Source organism: Cetorhinus maximus, chromosome 11 (genome assembly GCF_964194155.1).
Source record: "Cetorhinus maximus chromosome 11, sCetMax3.hap1.1, whole genome shotgun sequence".
In the NCBI taxonomy this organism is placed as follows: domain Eukaryota; kingdom Metazoa; phylum Chordata; class Chondrichthyes; order Lamniformes; family Cetorhinidae; genus Cetorhinus; species Cetorhinus maximus.
In genome coordinates this window covers 82,307,300-82,329,731 of record NC_135889.1, presented here as the reverse complement: position 1 = coordinate 82,329,731, position 22,432 = coordinate 82,307,300, and the positions used below count along the sequence as shown (strand labels likewise).

The 22,432-nt window shown below is 43.8% G+C and overlaps 1 protein-coding gene across 4 annotated transcripts in view; it reads right to left on the bottom strand.

Moving 5' to 3' along the window:
• Positions 1–22,432, bottom strand: part of cers6 (ceramide synthase 6) — a 332,569-nt gene that overhangs the window by 22,549 nt on the left and 287,588 nt on the right. For 3 of the 4 annotated variants that reach the window (XM_078552321.1, XM_078552318.1, XM_078552319.1), the window contains exon 7: positions 5,657–5,785. The exons of the other annotated variant lie outside the window; for it this stretch is intronic. In XM_078552321.1, coding sequence (XP_078408447.1) covers positions 5,657–5,785 — 129 coding nt within the window. The remainder of the gene's footprint in view (positions 1–5,656; positions 5,786–22,432) is intronic. 4 annotated transcript variants of the gene reach the window in all.

Here is a 22,432-nt window from a genome sequence, read left to right as displayed (position 1 = left end):
ATTGCAGGGCTGGCTCTTTGGGGACAACGGACACTCCCAGAAGACCTGGCTGATGACAGCAGTTCGCTGTCTGTAGGGTGCTGCTGAGGAGAGCTACAATGCCGCACATGTCTCCACAGGGCATACTGAGCAGACAAAAGGCCTCCTAAAGATGAGGTTCAGATAATTGGACCACTCAAGCGGGGCTCTCCAAAACTCACCACAGGGCTTGTCCCGGATCACTGTCGTCTGCTGCGCCCTGCACAACCTCATGCTACAAAGAGGGGATGTGTTGGTTGAGGGAGACATGGAGAACTGAGATGTCTCCTCTGCTGAGGCGGACTGTGAAGGTGATGGTGCTGACGAGCGCCAGGATGTTGCAGAGCCATCTGCAGAGCAAAGGTACAATGCGGCAGAGAGGCCTGTGGTTATCTAATAGCTAACAGATTCCAGGCAGAGTAAGCTGCTGAGACATTTCCTTTACTATTTGGTTTTCTGACCTCTGCTGACTGGAAGGCCCCAGCTCCTTTCTGGTTTCAGACATAATACTTAGCTCTAATTTATGAGCTAAATTAAATTTCACTACTTAACATCTGCCCTGCTGATGGTTTGTTCCTTTGCATGTGCCAAACTGTGCTCATATACAGAGCCCTGGCGCTAAATGCGCGCATTAGAATCCACAAAGCACTCTGTTCCACCGAGACCTCAGGCACCTATAAGTAGAATTGAGATTTTTCCCATGCCCTCACAAAGTCTGTATGCATGGCAACTTGAAAGAAATATCAAATCTTGCCTTGGCAGGGATGCACTCATTTTACCCTCACAGCTGCTCCTGATGGGGGAGCAGACTTTGCAGAGAGTTCTTTCAGGTGAAACCAGATATATGGGTCCACAGGGAGGAGCAGCATGGGAGCACCATTTGGCCCTTTGAGTTCATTCCTCCATGCCGATTGATCAGTGAAGATCAGGTTCCTGCCCCTTTGCCCATTGTAAACACATATCCCTTGACATCTTTCTCATGCCGAAAAGCTTCGAGTTTACTTTGGAGTCCACTCACTGAGACTGCCCCACCTGCACTATGGGTTGCTGAGTAGCAAGCACTCTGGACTCTCCAGTTGCAGAAACTCCTACAAGTCTCAGTCCTAGATGGCCTTAGTTTTAGTGCGAGACTGTGATCTGTCATTCTGGACACCTCAGCCAAGGTGGCCCAAGCCTAGAGGATGCTCCTGCTCAGGTGCAGGTGCACCCTCCTCAGCCTTATCTGCTGGAGGCGATGGAGTCACTGGCAGAGGGGTGGTAGAGCAGCAGAGCACCCTTGGGATACCCTGAAATAAAGCCCTGGGGTACCTGGCTGGCGTTTCTCCTCTTCGTGAGTGCTTGGTGGCACCTACCTGATTCCTTGAGGAGAAGGGACACTTGGAGGGAGGTTGAGGTGCCCTGTCCCCCTCTCATCTAACCACTGCTGCACTGCACGCATGGCTACAGTGAAAAAGTGCAGGTCCAAGCACATATCCGGCGGCTCCTGTGCATTCTGCTGGGCCTGGGTCTCCAAGGCGGCCGCTACCCTTTCTAAGGAGGAGCCAAGCGCTCGCATGCCAGAGCCACAACATCCTCAGATGCAGCACGCACGGACTCCTCAAACCTTCGGTCCTGTCTGCGCTTGGCCTCATGTATCACTGCCTAATGTTCCCTTGCCTGTCACTGCATCTCCATCAGGTCTCTTGTGGCTGAGTCCAGAGGCTCATCATCTACATGGGGCTGAGCAGGGGCCTGATCTTCAGCAGTCCTCCAAGCATCAGAGACCTCGGCTGTCACTTTCTCCACCAGCTGTGGACCCGTAATTGATTTTGATCCTGAGCTTAGTCTAGAATGTGCACCCACTGAGGTGAATGTATCTGCGCTGGTGGAGGGTGCAGTTGAACACCGTGAAGATGCATCCTCTGAGGCATCATCCTCAGAGGTGGGGTTCGAGATGGAGCTATGGCTGGTCTCTGTTATGGGACTCTCCCTTTTCTTGCAGGTACCAGAAATGGGGAAAGGAAAGGTTTAGTGGATGCCTAAGCAGGCTCCTTAATTAAAACAATGTGTTACTCTGTAGGTGCATCTGACAACTGCAGAGTGGAGGCTTCCACATTGGCTTCCTGGGGGAGTCCTATCTCACTTTCCACAAAGGCATGGTCCTGCTCCTCCCCGGCTATCTCGACAGCCCTGCTCCTCAAAATGGAGAGGACTTGAATGTCCGGAATGCCGCCTCTAGTCTTGTCCTGTTCCTTCTTACTGTAGGTGTTCTTGCCTTGCAGACAGATAGAAAGATTGAGTGTCATCCCAAAGAGTGCATGAGCAGTTTAGGAGCATGCAAGCCCATGACAGCTCCTGAGCCCTCCCCAGTAAGTGATTAACAAGCAGGATGTCCTGCAACTGATAGAACATTGAGAGCATGAAGTGAATGGCACACATGCAGTGCACATATCCCATCTGCTGCTGAGTCCTGCAACTCAAACTCCTGTGCACTCACACACTTATACTGCCTGATGTCCTCATGAGTGTCAGTTTGCAGTGAGTAGACGGTGCCACTTACCCTGCCAGAACACCGGCCAGTGCAAGCAAGATCGCGTGTGGTCAGCCCTCCTGCCCCTACCCCCCAGCAGGAATCACTCCCACTTCCACACCTGCCACCGAACTTGGACTCCAGAACGGAAGATTCCGGCCTATGATTTGTAACTGTGAGTAAAGCGGAGCTGAACAAGTTCCCCAACTAAATCATTGCTTTTTTTTAAAACAGCTTTTTCCAAAAGCATAAATAGAGAGAAGCAAACTGACCTGTTTAAGTTAATCACATTGCTTTATATACCAACATACGAATTAGGAGCAGGAGTAGACAACTTGGCCCCTCGAGCCTTCTCCGCCATTCAATTGCTTTATTGTATTAAAAACAATTTGGTGAATCTTTACGTTTGGCATTGAGGCAGGGTTTTTAGCCTCACTGGGGTCAGGAACGGATGCGGGCTGGCACAGAATTTCATGGTGCTGACCTGTGTACTGGTTCCCTGGCTCCATCCTGTCCTTAGGACAGAATTTTTCCGTCGGCATGCAGGGGGGGGGGGGGGGGCGGCGCGGGGTGGGACCCACATACCGATGCGTAAAATGACACGGGGTGACATCGGGCAGAACTCCCGACGTCATTTACATTTTAAGGTCGGCAGGCGCGCAGCCAAATCGGCTGCGCATCCGCCGACCTGTCAACGGCCAATTAAGGCCATTAAGAAACCAATTCAGCTTATTAATGGGCCTGCCCGTCCAACCTTAAGGTTGGGTGGGCAGGCCAGGAGCCCAGGCGGGCTTGTGAAAAAACATGAAACCTCATCCACGGGCGGGATGAGGCTTCATGAGGGTTTTTAAATTTTAACGAAAGGTTGCAATAAAAATTATGGACATGTCCCAACTCATGTGACAGTATCACATGAGGGGACATGGCAGGAAAAATTTTTAAACGCCTTTATTAAAAGTTTCAAAATGGAGCCGATCTCCCTGAGGCAGCACTTAGACTCGGGGAGATCTGTGAGCTCTTTCACGCGTATGTGCGAAAGAGTGCACTCCTGGCTGAGGGAATCCCCCCACCCCCCGGCACAGGGAGCGTACAGCGCTTCCTGGCAGATGTCACGCTGGGTGGGCCTTGATTGGCCCACCCATGTAAAATGATGGCGCGCCCCCAACCAGGGCTGCCGATCTGGAGCCCGCCTGCTCGCGCCCGCTCCCGCTCTTCCCCCCTCAATGGGGGGAAAATTTTTCCCCTAGGCTAGCAGCAGGTAGCACATTCAGCTAATTAAAAGCCTATTGAGGGAGGTCAACTGGGACTTTCCAGTCAGTCTTCAAGTCTCCATTGGGGTTGGGGGACAGTTTAGCTGCTTGAACGCGGCTTCCAGATGGCAGACTGGGGGACCAGCGCTCCAAGCTCTCTCTGCCTTTCTGGGTTCAGCAGCAGCCACAGGCTGCCCTGTGGAGGGGTTTCCCTTCATAGTGATGCCAGGTTGCTCAATCGTTTTTTAAATATGATTTATATTTTAAAGAAGCCTCCATTTTCGATGCCATCGCTCTCACTTACCTGTGATGGTTTCCTACCACTGCTTTTAAGTTAGTAGACCTCTGATTGGCCCTCCAGCTTCGAGAGCCTGTCTGATGTCCCTAATTGGATGTCAGACCTGCTCTCTGGCCAGTAATTGCTCAAACTGGGAAAATCACAGGTAATTGTTTCCCACATATTGTGGACTACTGACCTCCATTTGAGCATTACGGCTGGGTTCAGAAGCCAGCAGGAAAATCCTGCTCTGATGCAGGTGCTAGGAAATGGAACATTCTTCCTCTTTTACAGCCAGTACAGGCCTTCCAGTTGAATAGGGCATGGGTAAGAAACAGAGTAAAAATCTCTCTAATTGCTTCAATAATATGCTTTTACCTTGTAATAGAACTGTACCTGTACTGAACTTTCCATTTCTGATATCTTTCTTATCCTGTCCCATTTGGACTGTTAACTTGCAGAACTTAATATTATTGGCGACTTTATGCTGTGAAACTGCATAAACTTAGCTTACTTTGTTTCCCTTCAGGTATCAAACAAGGAGACTTTCATTCCATCAGTATGGGCTAAATTTAAAACCAAACACCTAAGATAAACAGATAGCTTGCTAGCACAGTTCTTTTGAGCTTAAGTTTTTAAAACAAGTCCTTAAAGTCCAAGTTTCTCTTTATCAAATATATTCAATATGCCACATTATTTCCATTCATTGTAATTATTAAGATCAGGTTCTAAAATCTTTGACCTAACCTTTGATCATTTGGACCCTCTAACATTCATTTTTGTTGTAATTGTGTTATTTCTTGGAGAACCTCTGCTTTCCTACCCGCAACCTGAATCAGATAATGCATGTTTCCCTGGTGACTCAGCTCAAAGCAGCAAGGAGCTGAGCCACAGAGATCAAGAATGTGGTGGGTTTGATTCCCTGGTCTGTATTGAGTTAACTAGTTCCATCCAGAGGGGTTGCTGAAATGCTACAACTGATCTCTGAACTACTGCATTACAAAGTTGGCAATTGGTCAGTGTTCCTGCTCTCAATCTTCCGGCTGTTAGTGCATGTGTGCATATGTTGGGATGAGGTTAGGATCAGAACATGGTCGGCATTCATTATTTAAGCAAGTGAACAAAGCATGACTGCTTAGGCAATGGCAAATTGTGCGTTACCAAGGAGATACTACCTTCAGGACAAGAGGAAGAGAGAACATTAGTCTGGAAGAAAGAAAACATTAAACATCAATTTCTAATTACTTCTTGTGTCTAAATTGAGAGTGTCTTATCAGTACAATTAACAAGATTAATTTAGCTGATTTCTTATATTGGATAACTCATTAAGGGTAAAGGTCAAGCAAAGGCAGATGGTAACTCAATAGGAGGGAGCTTATCTACAGTGCATTGAGAGGTTCGAAAGGCAGACAATAATGGGTCGGAGAAAAGTAAAAAAAAGAGTGGGACTATTCTAAAAAAATTTTGTAATGTCTCTCTTTGCTGTTTCATGTCGCGTTATCAGTGCAGATCCTGTGAAAATCTTTTCTCTAAAGTTTTGCGTGATGCTGTCCAATTACATTGCTATAAGGAATCATTAAAGGTGATGAACACTTTCCTTACCTCTAATAGAAAATCAGATGCATCATGAAGACACATGACCAGTGTTCCTACACGCACCATATTGTTGACATATGAAAATGTTATAAGTGCTATTGTTGCAAGGTGATGCACAAACATAATGGCAAAGTCCTAAAACAAGAAGAAACAGCTAGGTAACAGTTTAATGTAAACTTCACATCAACTCTCCAATACACTACATGGTGTACACTTACAAACTTAATATGAAAATGCTATCGTAAGATCTGACTTTCGAAATTCATTTTTGGCTGAGTATCTGGTGGAAAATAATGTTTAATGCAAGTCTACACTGATTACAAACTGTCCTAAATGGCACTCTTCAACTTTTCTCAAAAAAAATTAATTGATGAAACTTCATTGTCTTAATATTAAAGATTAATTGCACATGGGGTGTGAATTGATAAGGAAAACACAACAAGAAGACTAAGGTGCTAACTAAATTGCTCTAAGTTTCATCATGTGCCATACATATAATACTGCAGAAAGGGAAATGCAATCTTCAATTTCAATATATCTTCAAAGGATACTAAATGATACAACTGGGCTGATCTTATCCCAATGTCTCAACACCAGCAGGAAAGTTGTGTGTTCAAATTTGTCCTGGGTAGTTTTAAACCGCAACATGTTTCACTGTGTTTAAAAAAGAAATTAGCTTCCATATTAAAGCCATTGTATAACGAGTAAGTGAGTGGTGGCCTTATTCTTTTTATTCATTTATGGGATGTGGGTGTCGCAGGCTAGGCCAGCATTTATTGTCCATCCCTAACTGCCCTTGAGAAAGTGATGGTGAGCTGCTTCTTGAACCACTGCAGTTCCTGTGGTGTAGGTACACCCACAGTGCTGTTAGGGAAGGAGTTCCAGGATTTTGACCCAGCGACAATGAAGGAACAGCGATATATTTCCATGTCAGGATGGTGAGTGGCTTGGAGGGGAACTTCCAGGTGGTGGTGTTCCCATGTGTCTGCTGCCCTTGTCCTTCTAGATGTTAGCGGTTGTGGGTTTGGAAGGTGCTGTTTAAGGAGCCTTGGCGAGTTCCTGCAGTGCATCTTGTAGATGGTACACACTGCTGCTACTGTGCATCGGTGGTGGAGGGAGTATCAATCAAGCGGGCCATGTGTATCATGAATAATGAAGTGTAGGATCCTCTGCTTGATACTATACTTTGTGTATTTAGTTGTTCTCACTGAATTAAACCATCTCTTGGCTTCACAACCTAATTCTCAGTCTCACTGCAAGTGTGCTCAGTTCATCTTTCAAGGAGAGGAGAACCATGTGGCCGTGTCATAGTCCAGTAGTCTGTTTACTGAGTAAAAATTCTTTGTTGTTTCTTGCTATAATTTCTCAGGATGCTGGACATAAAAAAGCAGGTACACTCTAAACTGAGGAGACATGATGCCTAATAATGAGAGGACAGCAGGCTGCGCTTGCTGCCAACGCAGTGCACAAACAGTTGTATCACTTGGCTTTGTGATATCATTGCGAGCAATGGAGATCAGAACTCTACTCATTCTCACAACCTCAGTGTAATACTTACCCTCTCCATTTAGTTTCTCTTTTTTTTTAGTATTTTGTAACCAGAAAGGGCGTTTTATTCAGAAAAAAATACAATACCCATTTTCGCCTAAGTAGTTTTCTTTAGCTTTATCTTTTTCTATGGCATGCACCCATTTCAAAGATAGAAACATAGAAAATAGGAGCAGGAGGAGGTCATTTGGCCCTTTGAGCCCACTCCACCATTTAATATGATCATGGTTGATCCTCTATTTCAATGCCATACTCCTGCTCGCTCCTCATACCCCTTGATGCCTTTAGAGTCTAGAAATCTATTTCCTTCTTAAATATATTCAGTGACTTGGCATCCACAGCCCTCTGTGGTAGAGAATTCCACAGGTTCACTACCCTCTGAATGAAGAAGTTTCTCCTCATCTCAGTTCTAAATGGCCTACCCCGTATCCTGAGGTTGTGACCCCTTGTTCTAGAGCCCCCAATCAGAGAAAACATCATCCCTGCATCCAGTCTGTCCAGCCCTGTCAGAATTTTATACGTTTCAATGAAATCCCCTCTCATTCTTCTAAATTCCAGTGAATACAGGCTTAGTCGACCAAATCTCTCCTCATATGACAATCCTGCCATCCCAGGAATCAGTCTGATGAAACTTCACTGCACTCCCTCTATAGCAAGTAAATCCTTTCTTAGGTAAGGACACCAAAACTGCACACAATACTCCAGGTGTGGACTCACCAAGGCCCTGTACAGCTTCAGTAAGACATCCTTAATCCTGCACTCAAGTCCTCTTGCAATGAAGGCCAACATACCATTTGCCTTCTTAACTGCTTGCTGCACCTGCATGTTTGCTTTCAATGATTGGTGTACAAGGACACCTAGGTCCCTTCGTACATCAACATTTCACAATTTACCACTATTTAAATAATACTCTGCCATTCTGTTTTTCCTACCAAGATGGATAACTTCACACTTATCCATGTTATACTGCATCTGCCATGTATTGCCTATTCACTCAACTTGTCTAACTCACCTTGAAGCCTCCTAAAATCCTCCTCACCATTCACATTCCCAGCTAGTTTTGTGGCATCAGCAAACTTGGAAATATTATATTTGGTTCCCTCATCCAAATCATTGATATATATTGTGAATAGCTGGGGCCCAAGCACTAATCCCTGTGGTACCCCATTAGTCACCACCTGCTATTCCAAAAAAGACCCATTTATTCCTACTCTCTGTTTCCTGTCTGCTAACCAATTCTCAATCCATGCCAATATATTACCCCCAATCCCATGTGTTTTAATTCTTATGTGGGACTTTGATAAAAACTTTCTGAAAATCCAAATATACTACATCCACTGGTTCTCCCTTATCTATTCTGCTAGTTATGTCCTCAAAAAGCTCCAATAAGTTTGTTAAACATGATTTCCCATTCATAAATCTAGATTGACTTTGTCAAATTCTGTTAATATTTTCTAAGTGTCCTGTTATCACACCCTTTGTAATAGACTCTAGCATTTTACCCTACTACTGATGTTAGGCCAACTGGTCTGTAATTCCCTGTTTCACCCTCCCTCCTTTTTTAAATAGTGGAGTTACATTTGCCACCCTCCAATCAGCTGGGACTGTTTCAGAATCTAAAGAATTTTGGAAGATGACAACCAGAACATCTATTATTTCCATGGCCACCTCCTTTAGTACCCTGGGATGTAGATTATCAGGCCCTGGGGATTTATCGGCTTTCAGTCCCATTAATTTCTCCAGCACTATTTTTTTAGTAATGCTAATTTCCTTCAATTCCTCCTTCTCACTAGACTCTTGGTTCCCTCGCATTTCTGGGAAGTAATTTGTGTCTTCCTCCATGAAGACAGAACTAAAATAGTTGTTTAATTGCTCAGATATTTCCTTGTTTTCTGGAGTGTGGCTTTGGGCTGCATTAGAATGCATAAGTTGGAGTTTGGTGAGAGAGGGAGTTCGGTGAAGAGGGAACCAGGTGTTCCTTTCATTTTCTTTAGAAAGAAGAGCCTTGGTAAGGAAGATTTGATGAGTATCTTTAATATTCTCTAAACTGGAGGAAGTAAAAGTAAAGAGAGTAATTTAAGGATGAGCCATGGCAGGGCAGCTCGGCCAAGTGGACTGCTCCTCCTGTGAAATGTGGGAAGTCAGGGACACTTCCAGTGTCCAGGGTGACCACATGTGCAGCACGTGTCTCCAGCTGCAGCTACTCAAAATCCACGTTTCAAATCTGGAGCTACAGCTGAAGTCACTGTGGAGCATCTGCAAGGATGAGATCTTTGTGGACAGCATGTACAGTGAGGTGGTCACACCGCAGGTAAAGAGTGCACAGGCAAGAAAGGAATGGGCGACTGCTAGACAGAGTAAAAGCAGTAGGCAGGTAGTGAGGAATCCCCTGATCCATCTCGCTCTCTAACAGATTTTCTGTTTTGGATACTGCTGGGGGAGTTGGTTTCTCAGGGAATGCAGCAAGAGCAAAGTCCATGGCACCATGAGTGGCTTAGCTGCACGGGGTGGGGGAGAAAAAAGAGCAGGGAAGCAATAGTAATAGGGGATTCTATCTTAAGGGTAACAGATGGACGTTTCTGTTATGCAAACGTGACACCAGCATGGTATGTTGCCTCCCTGATGCCAGGGTCAAGAATGTCACTGAGTGGCTACAGGACATTCTGAAGGGGAAGGGTGAACAGCCAGAAGTTGTGGTCCATATTGTACCAACGACATACGTAAAAAGAGGGGTGAGGTCCTGAAAGCAGAATATAGGGAGCAAGGAAATAAATTAAAAAGCACGCCTCAAAGGTCTTAGTCTCAGGATTACTCCCAGTGCCACGTGCTAACGAGATCAGGAATAGAAGAATAGACCAGATGAATGCATGGCTGGTGTAGGATGGAGGGATTTAGATTCCTGAGGCATTGAGGAAGATGAGACCTGTACAAGCTGGATGGGTTGCACCCCAGTCAGACCGGGACCAATATCTTGGCAGGGGTATTCGTTAGTACTGTGGGGGAGGGTTTAAACTACAGTGGCCATGGGATGGGAACCTGAGCAGGGAGATACAAAAGAAGGAAACAAAAATAGAAATGAAGGACAGAAAAATAGAAAGCAAAAGTGAAAGGCAGAGAAAACAAGGGCTGGCAGCAATGGGGCTATAGAACAAAAAAAAAGATGTGTAAGAATGTTAAAAAGACAAGGTTAAAAGCACTGTGTCTGAATGCATGGAGCATTCGCAATTAGGTAGTTGAATTAACAGTGCAAATAGATGTAAACGGGTACGATATGATTGCGATTACAGAGACAAGGCTGCAGGATGGCCAAGACTGGGAACTGAATATCCAAGGGTACTCGATATTTAGGAAGGACAGGCAAAAAGGAAAAGGAAGTGGTGCGGCATTGTTAGTTAAGGATGAAATCAGTGCAATAGTGAGAGAGGGTATTGGCTCAGAAAATCTAGATGTAGAATCAGTGTGCGTGGAGCTAAGAAGCAACAAGGGGCAGAAAAAAGTAGTGGGAGTTGTCTATAGGCCTCAAAAAAGTAGTAGTAAGGTAGGGGGTGGCATTAAACAAGAAATTAGAGATGCATGTAGCAAGGGTGCTTTGGTAATCATGGGTGACTTTAATATACATATAGACTGGGCAAATCAAATTAGCAATAATACTGTGGCAGGTGAATTCCTGGAGTGTGTAGCAATGGTTTTTTAGACCACTATGATAAGGAACCAACTAGGAAACGGGTTATCCTAGATTTGTTATTGTGCAATGAGAAGGGGTTAATTACTAACCCTGTTGCACGGGATCCTTTAGGGAACAGCGGCCATAACACGATAGAATTTTTTATTAAGATGGAACGTGAAATGGTCTGATCCAAAACTAGGGTCCTAAATTTAAACAAAGGGAACTAAGAAGATATGAGGTGTGAGTTGGCTAAGATAGATCGGGGCACTTCATTAAAAGGCATGATGGCGTATAGGCAATGGTTAATATTTAAGGAATGAATGTATGCATTGCAACAATTATACACTCCTTTCTAGCACAAAAACACAACTGGAAAGGCGGCCCAACCACGTCTAACAAAAGATATTAAGGATCATATTAGATCCAAAGAGGAGTCATATAAAGTTGCTAGAAAAAGTAGTGAGCCTGAGGATTGGGAGCAGTTTAGAATTCAGCAAAGGAGGACCAAGAGATTGATTAAGAATGGAAAAATAGAGTATGAGAGTAAATTTGCAAGGAACTTAAAAGCGGACTGTAAAAGCTCCTATAAATATGTAAAAAGAAACAAGCAAGCATTTCTGTAGAGGCTGGAGACTTCAAACTCCCTTTAAAATGCAATAGAGCAGATTTTCATGCCCTGCTTCTGAAGTTATTGGAACACCTGGAGACAACCAGAAAGATTAAAAATGGATTCAGAAATTGCCTGGCTCCCTTATGGGCATGTGATCCTCCTCACCCAATTTTTTTTCAATGTTTTATGTTTTATCTAACTTCAAATTTTGAGTGGCAATTTAAGTTTGTGCATCTGTTTTCCATTTTTGGCAAGATTGAGCTTTAGATTTTCTGCACATGCACGGACAAGTGCACATGCGCAAAGGGTGTCGGCAGCCATCTTGACTTGGCAGGAGACACAGGGTGGGCAGCAACACCGAACTTGAGATTTTTCACAATTTACCCCATTGCCTCTCCTGGGAGGGTTTCAAATTCACCCTCCTGCACCTATGGCTATGAGAGCATCAAGTGAGTGGCGGCATGTGGCCTGAATCCCAAAGTCTTCAGAAAAATAATTCACCCAAATGAACCGTATTGCTTAAGGAGTCAAGCAGAGCAAGGCTGGGGTCATGGGAGACTGTCCTGGGCAGTCTTCTTAGGACAGCTGAATGGGTAAGCTATGTGTGTAGGGGGAAGCTTGGTATTAGAAATATGCCCATAGTTTGTGCTTTACTACCCAATATTAACAATGAGCCCTACAACTTTGGTCAGTGCTGCAGGACACCATTGACTGCAATCTCGATGTAACGGGTAGGATTTTAAAAATTCATTTATGGGATGTGGGTGTCACAGGCTAGGCCAGCATTTATTGCCAATCCCTAATTGCTCTTGAGAAGGTGGTGGTGAGCTGCTTTCTTGTATGCTGCAGCAGTCCATATGATAGGTACACCCACAGTGCTGTTAGGTAAGGAGTTCCAGGAATTTGACCCAGTGACAGTGAAGGAACAGCAATATATTTCCAAGTCAAGGTGGTAAGTGGCTTGGAGAGGATCTTCCAGGTGGTGGTGTTCCCATGTGTCTGCTGCCCGTGTCCAGGCAAGAAGAGTGTATTCCATCACACTCCTGACTTTTGCCTTCTGGAAGGTGGACAGGCTTTGGGGAGTCAGGTCAGTTACTCACTGTAGGGTTCCTAGCCTGTGAACTGCTCTTGTAGCCACAATGTTTATATGGCGAGTCCAGTTCAGTTTCTGGTCAATGGTAACGCCCAGGATGTTGGTAGTGGGGGATTCAGCGATGGTAATGCCATTGAATGTCAAGGGGAAATGGTTAGATTCTCTCTTGTCGGATCATGACTCAAGGGATGTGGCACTCCAGGCTTTGAAGCTATCAATTCTGTTCTTGATTTTCTGCTTTCAATTTAAATTCAGGGTAATAGAAGCATGGAAATCTTTATGTTGGATATATACCTAGTAGAATTGAAGAGGTATGAAATGTTTATTGCTTGGTGTGGTGGCCTCACAATGTGCCTCACAACTTAAGTAACCTATTTACCAAATATTTTACAAATATATTACCAAGTGAATTGTAAAAATTACATGTTGAATAAGATGTGCTCGACAAATTAAATAGTAATGCTGGTGATTTATTTTGGATGCAAGGGTGGCATCCTGCCAAACAAACAACTGGAAGATGCTATTTGTTTGGCCGATGCCAAATCACATCCAAAATAAATTCATCAAGCTTTCCTGAACATGGTATTAGGTAAGTAGAAGATTCACTGTGCACAAACAGAACATGAAGAGAGATCTTTATCTGTAACATCTCTCACAATCCATCGCATGCCTTCAAGCCATGGTTGAAGATCCCATCTGTTCATTTGGTGTAGCAATGTCATAAGTCTTTTTAATAAACATGTTTATAATTGCTACCTAGTTCATGAAGGAAATATTTCCCCATAAAGATTTAGAAAAAAATAAAACATTTGGAGAATTTTCATCTTTCATAGAATACAGCGAGTCACTCCTGAGCTTGCAACCTCAGTATATGAAGGTAACAATTAGCCTCAAATAAATCATAAGTCGAAGAAAATCTGATATTATGCTGGCATCACACATACTATTAAATAACATTTGTACTCAACGGGGCCCTTTCTCTCCCCAGTCTATTGCACAAGTCCTGACATAAAGTTTAGGAGGTAGAAAGTGATTCTGGTTCTTCGGGGTGAAATGCCTCATGTCCGATCTGACCCTGCACTAGAGGCACTGCTGTCTTGGTAAAGGATGTTCTGAGGTGTCATGGACAGTTGTCAACAACAGGCATTAGTGGCCCAAAGGTGAACTCAATTTTGCTGGCTGTTGCAATATGCCTTTCGGGGTAGCAGCATGCCATCACTAGGAAGGAAGTGAGTCTCAATTTCATTTTGGCCCGTGAGCAGAACACAGCAGACACATCATGCTGCTGATGTCTTCAAGCTCTCTATCCATGTGTATGTGTTCTCATGTGTCTTGTTTAAATAAATTAACCCACAACATGTTTACACAATGAGTGATTGGTGCTTTAATATCATTATAAAAAACACAAAATGGTGTTCAGCTGTGGTCAAGCAGTGAGGCAGCAAGATTAAGCACAAGTATGACATGGTGAACAGCCTTAGAGCATGCTATGTGGCATGAGATGACCTTTGACATTTTGGTTGGATCAAAATGAGTTTGCGATGTTGGAGAGCATTGATATCGCAGTGTGATGACAGCACAGAAAAGATCTGAAGACACAGTGCTGTCATAGACTCAGATAAAGAGCTGGTAAGCAGACAAATCCTTTGAGGTTGCAGTGCATAGCCTGACAGCTCAGTGAGTGGGACAGCACGTTGAGAGGACCAGCACCAGGTTAGCTCAGTCAGGAAAGGTGAGTGACCAGGGCGTGGACCAGAACAATAGCAAGCGAGGGAGAGCCAAACAAAGAAAAGAAACAAACAAAATTGTCATAAAATCAGGCCAGAGAAGGTTGCGATTATAAAAGGTGGATTTCAGGAGTTGCTGAACAATAAATTGAATTAGGCAAGGAGGAAGGTCAAAGGGATATTGTCAAAATGTCCACAAAATTCCCCAGCTTGAATTGGGATGTAACTAACCTACTATCCAAATTTAAAATGTTTAAACAGTGTACAAAGTTATAGTTTCTTGATTCAGGTATTTCTGAACTAGACAAGGAAGCCATAAAAATTCGCCTAGCAATTGGGAATGGAGGTCTACACAGGAAGAACACGTCAGGATTAACAGCAGAAGAGCTAAAGGATCCCTAAAAGTTATGGGGCAGGATTTTGAGGTCATCGGTGGGCGTGGTGGGTAGGCCCAGGAATGGCCGGTAAATGGTCCTCCGCTCACAATCGGCCCCTGACCATGATTTTATGCGGGGCGGGCCTTAAATGCAGCTCATCACTGGTCGGGAAGGGCCAAGCGGGGATGGGTCCAATGGCGACTCGGCGGCTGGTTTAAAAATGGCCCAAGCAGCCATGGAAAATCGTCTCCTCTGCGTCTTTGTCATGAAGCTATTAATGTATATGATATTATTGGAAAATATTTTTCTTTTATAATAGAGCTTTAGCCTGTGGGTGTGTCTTAATTGATTAAAGCCAGCGAGTCTGGGTGCTTTGATGTGTACTAGTTTTGATATGTAAGAGAGATAAAGCGTATTTGCATTTTTTGAATAGAGCATTCAAGAAGTGTGGTGAAAACTAACACCTATCCAGCAGATACCAAGCAATATGCTTATATTACTAATACAATTGGTGCTATGAAAGGGGTTTTATTGTTAGTAGCGGCTGGTGATATAATGAGAATTTACATTCAATGAGCGGTAGTGGGTATAACTTCAGCAGTTTTTGGGTGTGCAGAGCAGAGGCAATATAAGATCAAAAGGCAGCTGTAAGCCTTCAACTGTCTCCACAGGAATGAAAGTGAAAAGAATCTCATTTTGAAGTCATAAGGTGAAAATGCCTTGCCTGGTGTTTGGTTAAGTCTATGGGTTGCTGTTGCCTTAATGGAGATTAGTTTGGGAATTTGTTAAAAGTTATGATAGTAGTAATTTAAATATGATAGTAGTAATAGGAAGGACATCTCTGACTGGCTTGAAAGGATATTGGAGAGGGAGGGGGAGGATCCAGTTGTTGTGGTCCACGTCGGGACAAATAACATAGGTAAGACTAGGAAAGAGGACCAGTTTGGGGATTATCAGGAACTAGGAACTAAATTAAAGAACAGGTCCTCAAGGGTTATAATCTCCGGATTACTACCCGAGCCATGTGCAAATTGGCATTAGGACGCGAGAATAAGGGAAGTAAACACATGGCTAAAGGAGTGGTGTGGGAACGAGGGGTTCCATTTCGTGGGGCACTGGCATCAGTATTGGAACAGGAGGGTTCTGAACCATTGGGACGGTTTCCACCTGAACCGACCTGGGACCAATGTTCCAGCAAAAAGGGTAAATAGGGTGGTCAACATGACTTTAAACTAGAAAGTGGGGGGGGAGGGAAGGGTAAAACTCCAAGAAGTATGACTAATGGGAAACAAAGCAGGAGGTTAGGGTGTGGGGGGGTGGATTCAACTTCATGGAAAATTGTGAAAAAACTGAAAAGAAAGGAGAGCCCAGGAGAGGTTATTAAAGTCTCTAGAACACAAAATAGGACAGAGTGTTTGGAAAGGGCTAGGAATCTAACTTCAAGCACATCAGATAAAGGGATGACAATGAGAAAGGGGACAGGAAATACAGGACTGAAGGTGTTGTATCTGAATGCACGCAGTGTACGAAATAAGGTAAATGAGCTTGTGGCGCAGATTGAAATTGGCAGATATGATGTGGTGGGCATTACAGAGACATGGCTGCAAGGGGATCAGGACTGGGAGCTAAATATCCAAGGATATACATCCTATCGAAAAGATAGACATGTTGGCAGAGGGGGTGGAGTTGTTTTGTTAGTAAGAAATGAAATTAAATCGATAGCAAGAAATGATGTAGGGTCAGATGATGTAGAATCTGTGTGGGTAGAGTTGAGGAACCACAAAGGTAAAAAATCCATAATGGGAGTTATGTACAGGCCTCCGAACAGTAGTCAGGATGTGGGGCACAAGATACACCAGGAGATAGAAAACATGTGTAAGAAAGGCAAGGTTACAATGATCATGGAGGATTTCAATATGCAGGTAGACTGGGAATATCAGGTTAGTAGTGGATCCCAAGAAAAGGAATTTGTGGAATGTCTACGAGATGGCTTTTTGGAGCAGCTTGTGGTGGAGCCCACTAGGGAACAGGCAATTCTAGATTTAGTGATGTGTAATGAGGCAGATTTGATAAGGGAGCTTAAGGTGAAGGAACCCTTAGGAGGAAGTGACCACAATATGATAGAATTTACCCTGCAATTTGAGAGGAAAAAGCTAGAATCAGATGTAATGGTATTACAGTTGAATAAAGGCAACTACAGAGGCATGAGGGAGGAGCTGGCCAGAATTGACTGGGAGATGAGCCTAGCGGGAAAGACAGTGGAACAGCAATGGCAGGAGTTTCTGGGAGTAATTTGGGAGACACAGCAAAAATTCATCCCTAGGAAGAAAAAGCATACTAAAGGGAGGACAAGGCAACCATGGCTGACAAGGGAAGTCAGGGACAGCATAAAAGCTAAAGAGAAAGCATACAATGCGGCGAAGAGCAGTGGGAAACCAGGGGATTGGGAAGCCTACAAAGACCAACAGAGGACAACTAAAAAAGAAATAAGGAGGGAGAAGATTAAATATGAGGGTAAACTAGCCAGTAATATAAAAGAAGATTGCAAGAGTTTTTTTAGATATATAAAGGGTAAGAGAGAGGCAAAAGTGGACATTGGGCCACTGGAAAATGACGCTGGAGAAGTAGTAGTGGGGAACAAAGAAATGGCAGAGGAACTGAATAGGTACTTTGCATCAGTCTTCACAGTGGAAGACACGAGTGACATCCCCAAAGTTCAAGAGAGTCGGGGGGCAGAGGTGAGTATGGTGGCCATTACCAAGGAGAAGGTGCTAGGAAAACTGAAAGGTCTGAAGGTGGATAAATCACCGGGACCAGATGGATTACACCCCAGAGTTCTGAAGGAGATAGCTGAAGAGATAGTGGAGGTGATCTTTCAGGAATCACTGGAGTCAGGGAGGGTCCCAGAGGACTGGAAAATCGCTAATGTAACCCCCCTGTTTAAGAAGGGAGTGAGGCAAAAGACGGGAAATTACAGGCCGATTAGCCTGACCTCGATCGTTGGTAAGATTTTAGAGTCCATTAGTAAGGATGAGATTTCAGAATACTTGGAAGTGCATGATAACATAGGGCAAAGTTAGCATGGTTTCATCAAGGGGAGGTCATGCCTGACAAAGCTGTTAGAATTCTTTGAGGAGGTAACAAGTAGGTGAGACAAAGGAGAGCCAATGGATGTTATCTACTTGGACTTCCAGAAGGCCTTTGACAAGATGCTGCACAGGAGGCTGCTCAGTAAGATAAGAGCCCATGGTGTTAGAGGCAAGGTACTAGCATGGATAGAAGATTGGCTGTCTGGCAGGAGGCAGAGAGTGGGAATAAGGGGGTCCTTCTCAGGATGGCGGCAGGTGACTAGTGGAGTTCCGCAGGGGTCAGTGTTATACATTAATGATCTAGATGAAGGAACTGAGGGCATCCTGGCTAAGTTTGCAGATGACACAAAGATAGGTGGAGGGACAGGTAGTATTGAGGAGGCGGGGAGGCTGCAGAAGCATTTGGACAGGTTAGGAAAATGGGCAAAGAAGTGGCAGATGGAATACAATGTGGGGAAATGTGAGGTCATGCACTTTGGTAGGAAGAATAGAGGCATGGACTATTTTCTAAATGGGGAGAGAATTCAGAAATCTGGAATGCAAAGGGACTTGGGAGTCCTAGTCCAGGATTCTCTTAAGGTTAACTTGCAGGTTGAGTCGGTAGTTAGGAAGGCAAATGCAATGTTGGCATTTATTTCGAGAGTACTAGAATGTAAAAGCAGGGATGTGCTGCTGAGGCTTTATAAGGCTCAGGTCAGACCACATTTAGAATATTGTGAGCAATTTTGGGCCCCGTATCTCAGGAAGGATGTGCTGGCCCTGGAGAGGGTCCAGAGGAGGTTCACGAGAATGATCCCAGGAATGAAAGGCTTAACATACGAGGAACGTTTGAGGATTCTGGGTCTATACTTGATGGAGTTTAGAAGGATGAGGGGGAATCTGATTGAATACTGAAAGGCCTGATAGAGTGGACGTGGGGAAGATGTTTCCATTAGTAGGAGAGACTAGGACCCATGGGCACAGCCTCAGAGTAAAGGGAAGGACTTTTAGAACAGAGATGAGGAGAAACTTCTTTAGCCAGAGAGTGGTGAATCTATAGAATTCATTGCCACAGAAGGCTGTGGAGGCCAGGTCATTGAGTGTATTTAAGACCGAGATAGATAGGTTCTTGATTGGTAAGGGGATCAAAGGTTACGGGGAGAAGGCGGGAGAATGGGGTTGAGAAACTTATCAGCCATGGTTGAATGGCGGAGCAGACTCGATGGGCTGAATGGCCTAATTTCTGCTCCTATGTCTTATGGTCTTATGGTCTAATTTGAAGCCATGTGTATATATATTTTAACCTGTGTAAATTAATAAAATGTTTCATTTAGTTTAATGTAAAACCTCGAGCACTGGTGGTCTGATTCCTGAATTTAGAGTTGCATCGCAAACATAACCCTTAAAATTATAGGTAATGGCAGTTGTTTAAAGTTTCCCTCGGGGATTTTTAAATAACTCAGCTCTACCAACTGGTACATAAAAATTGGGTGCTCGTCCGGGATAAATTATATTTCTAATTCATTGATTGGTTTGGAATTGGTGAATCTTAAAGTTTACGAGCACAAGGGGCACTTTGAATTCAGGGCCAAGATCTCTAGGTCGGCTCGCCGACGCGTAAATTGATGTGAGATGATGTCGGGCGGAACTCCCGACGTCACCCCGTGTTATTTCAATTTTCAGGATGGCGGGGGCGCAACCAAATCAGCACTGCGCCCGTCGACCTGTCAATGGCCTATTGAGGCCATTTTAAAAATAATTAGGCTCATTAATGGACCTGCCCGTCCAACCTTAAGGTTGGTGGGCAGGCTGGGAGCCTTGGCGGGCTTCAGATAAAACATGAAACCTCATTCACGGGCGGGATGAGATTTCATGAGGGTTTTAAAAAATTCAATAAAGGTTAGAGTTAAAGTGATGGACATGTCAGGGAAATTTTGTTTCTGTTCCTTGACCACTTTTAAATTTGGCGCCAATCTCCCTGAGGCAGCACTTAGCCTCAGGGAGATGAGTGTGACTCTCGGCTGAGGGATTCCCCCTGCCCGCACAGGGAGCGCATAGCGCTTCCTGGCGGACGTCACGCTGGGTGGGCCATAATTGGCCTGCCCACGTAAAATGGCGGCACGCCCCCAAACGATCGGAGGTGCACCCGCATGCGCCCGCTCCTGATGGGGGAAAATTCTTCCTCAGGAGTTTGTAAGACTTGTCTGGGAGTAGAAGAGATAACTCTGATTGGGTTGGAGAAAATAACCAAAAGTAAGTTAACGGAGCTGGCAGATAAGTTAAAATTGGGGTTGCCTGGGGGTGCTAGGAAATCAGATATAGTTAAAAGTATAGCACAGCATCTATAGTTGGAAGTGAAACCTGACACTAGTGAGTCACAGCTGGAAATAGTGAGACTTCAAATACAAATGAAGACCTGTGAATTTGAACAAGCAAAGGAACTGAAAAAGCTTGAATTTGAAGCAAAGGACAGAGAACTGGCTTTTAAAAAGGAATTAGAAATTGTGAAGATAGAGAAGGAGAAAAGAGAAAGAGAGAGGGAGAGAGAGAGAATTCTAACTGCAAATACTGGCAGTTAGAAAAGAGATGCCAGTAGATGAGGAAGGATTTATCTCTAGAGTAGAACCCAGTGGGATATATTTAAATTTGTACAAGCTCTTCCAAAGTTTGAGGAAAAAGATATTGAAGCATTCTTTATTTCATTTGAGAAGCTAGCTCAACAGATGAAATGGCCACAGGAAAACTGGATATTATTATTAGGGCACTTGAGGTATATGCTTCACTTTCAGAAGAAATGTCAGTGAAAAAAGCTATTTTAGGTGCATATGAATTGGTTCCTGAAGCATACAGGCAGAAAACAGCCTGGGCAAACTTATGTTGAGTTTGAAAGAGTAAAACAAAGTAATTTTGACTGGTGGATACAAGCGTTAAAAATGGAGACAACCCATGCAGCTCTTAGGGAAGTCATTCTTTTGGAAGAATTTAAAGATTCAATCCTTTTGGTAGTGAGAACTCATGTGGAGGAACAGAGGGTTGATTCTGTAAGACAAGCAGCAGAAATAGCTGATGATTATGAATTAGTTCATAGAGCTAAACCCTTATTCCATCACCCTTTCAAATTGGAAAAGGATAAAAAGTGGGAAGGTGAAAGGAAGGCAGGTAGTCAGAGAAGAGAAGAAGTAGCTGGAATCTCCCAGGAAGTTTTTTTCTCAGAATAAAAAGGAAGATGCTGAAGGTAGAAGTGACATTTGAAAATTGAGGTGTTTTCATTGTAATAAAATGGGGCACATGAAGTCAGTGTGTTGGAGACTGCAGGAAAAATCTGTAGGAATCGTCGAGGTGCAGAAATGCTCTGGAAGTAAAAGTACTGTGGATTTTGAGGTTCAGGCACAGAAGAAATCAGCGGTTTGTGTACAGGTGAAACAGGGAGAATCAGTGAAAGGTAAAGAAGTGGGAATATGTTCACAATTTACTCAAGAGAATTCTGAGGAGCCAGTTGCAGAAATGTTTAAAGACTTTGTATGTGAAAGGAAAATCTTTCCATGTGTACAGGGTGGAGTAGGTAAAGATGTTAAAATTTTAAGAGACACAGGGGCTAGTCAATCCTTAATGTTGTGGGATAGGGATATTTGTTGTTCAAAGGGAGTGTTGCAGGAGAAGGTAATAATAAGTGGGGTTCATGGAGATGCTAAATCTATTCCGTTGTGGAAGGTAAAATTAAAGAGCCAATGGGAGAATGGTGAAGTTGTAGCTGGAGTGGTGGGAAAATTGCTCATTGCAGGGGTTCAACTTATTCTGGATAATGATATAATTGGATCGCAAATGTGGGTGATGCCTGTGGTAGTTAAGCAGCCTGTGGAAGTGTTTTCAACAGAGGTGTTACAGAAGGAACTTCCTGGATTGTTTCCTGATTGTGTTATAATGAGGTCAAAGGTTCATTGGGTAGAAGAAAACAAACAAGATAAGCAGGCAGTGCAAACGCAAGAAGAAAGTATCAAAATCCAATTAGCTGGCACTGTATTTGATAACATTGTTCAGGAAGAAGGAGGGCAGGACAGTTCAGTTGAAATGTTTAACTCAAAGAGGTTAGTGGAATTACAGAAAAATGATTTGCAATTAAAACAGCCAAATCAGAAAGCTTATTTAGAAACTGAAGCAAAATGTATTCCAGAATGTTATTATCTTCAGGAAGATATCCTGATGAGAAAATGGCGGTCGGATCACGTCTCAGCAAAAGAAAATTGGAGGGAAGTGCATCAGATTGTTATCTCATTAGGGTAGAGAAATGAGATTCTGAGGATTGCTCATGAAATTTCAATGGGGAGGCATTTAGGAATTAGGGAAACACAGGAAAAGATACAGAGGTTTTTTTTTGGCCAGGATTGCACAGGGATGTAGTCAAATTTTGTAGAACCTGTTATACATGTCAAATAACAGGAAAACCACAAGCAGTGATTAAGCTGGCGCCTTTAATCACAATGCCAGCATTTGAAGAACCTTTTACTCGGGTCATGATTGATTGTGTAGGACACCTCCCTAAGACTAAAAGTGGAAATCAGTACTTATTGACAATAATGGATGTGTCTACCAGGTTTCCTAAAGCGATACCTTTAAGAAATATTACAGCTATGAAGATTGCAGCGGAGTTAATTAAATTTTTTACAAGATATGGTTTACCTAAAGAAATATAAT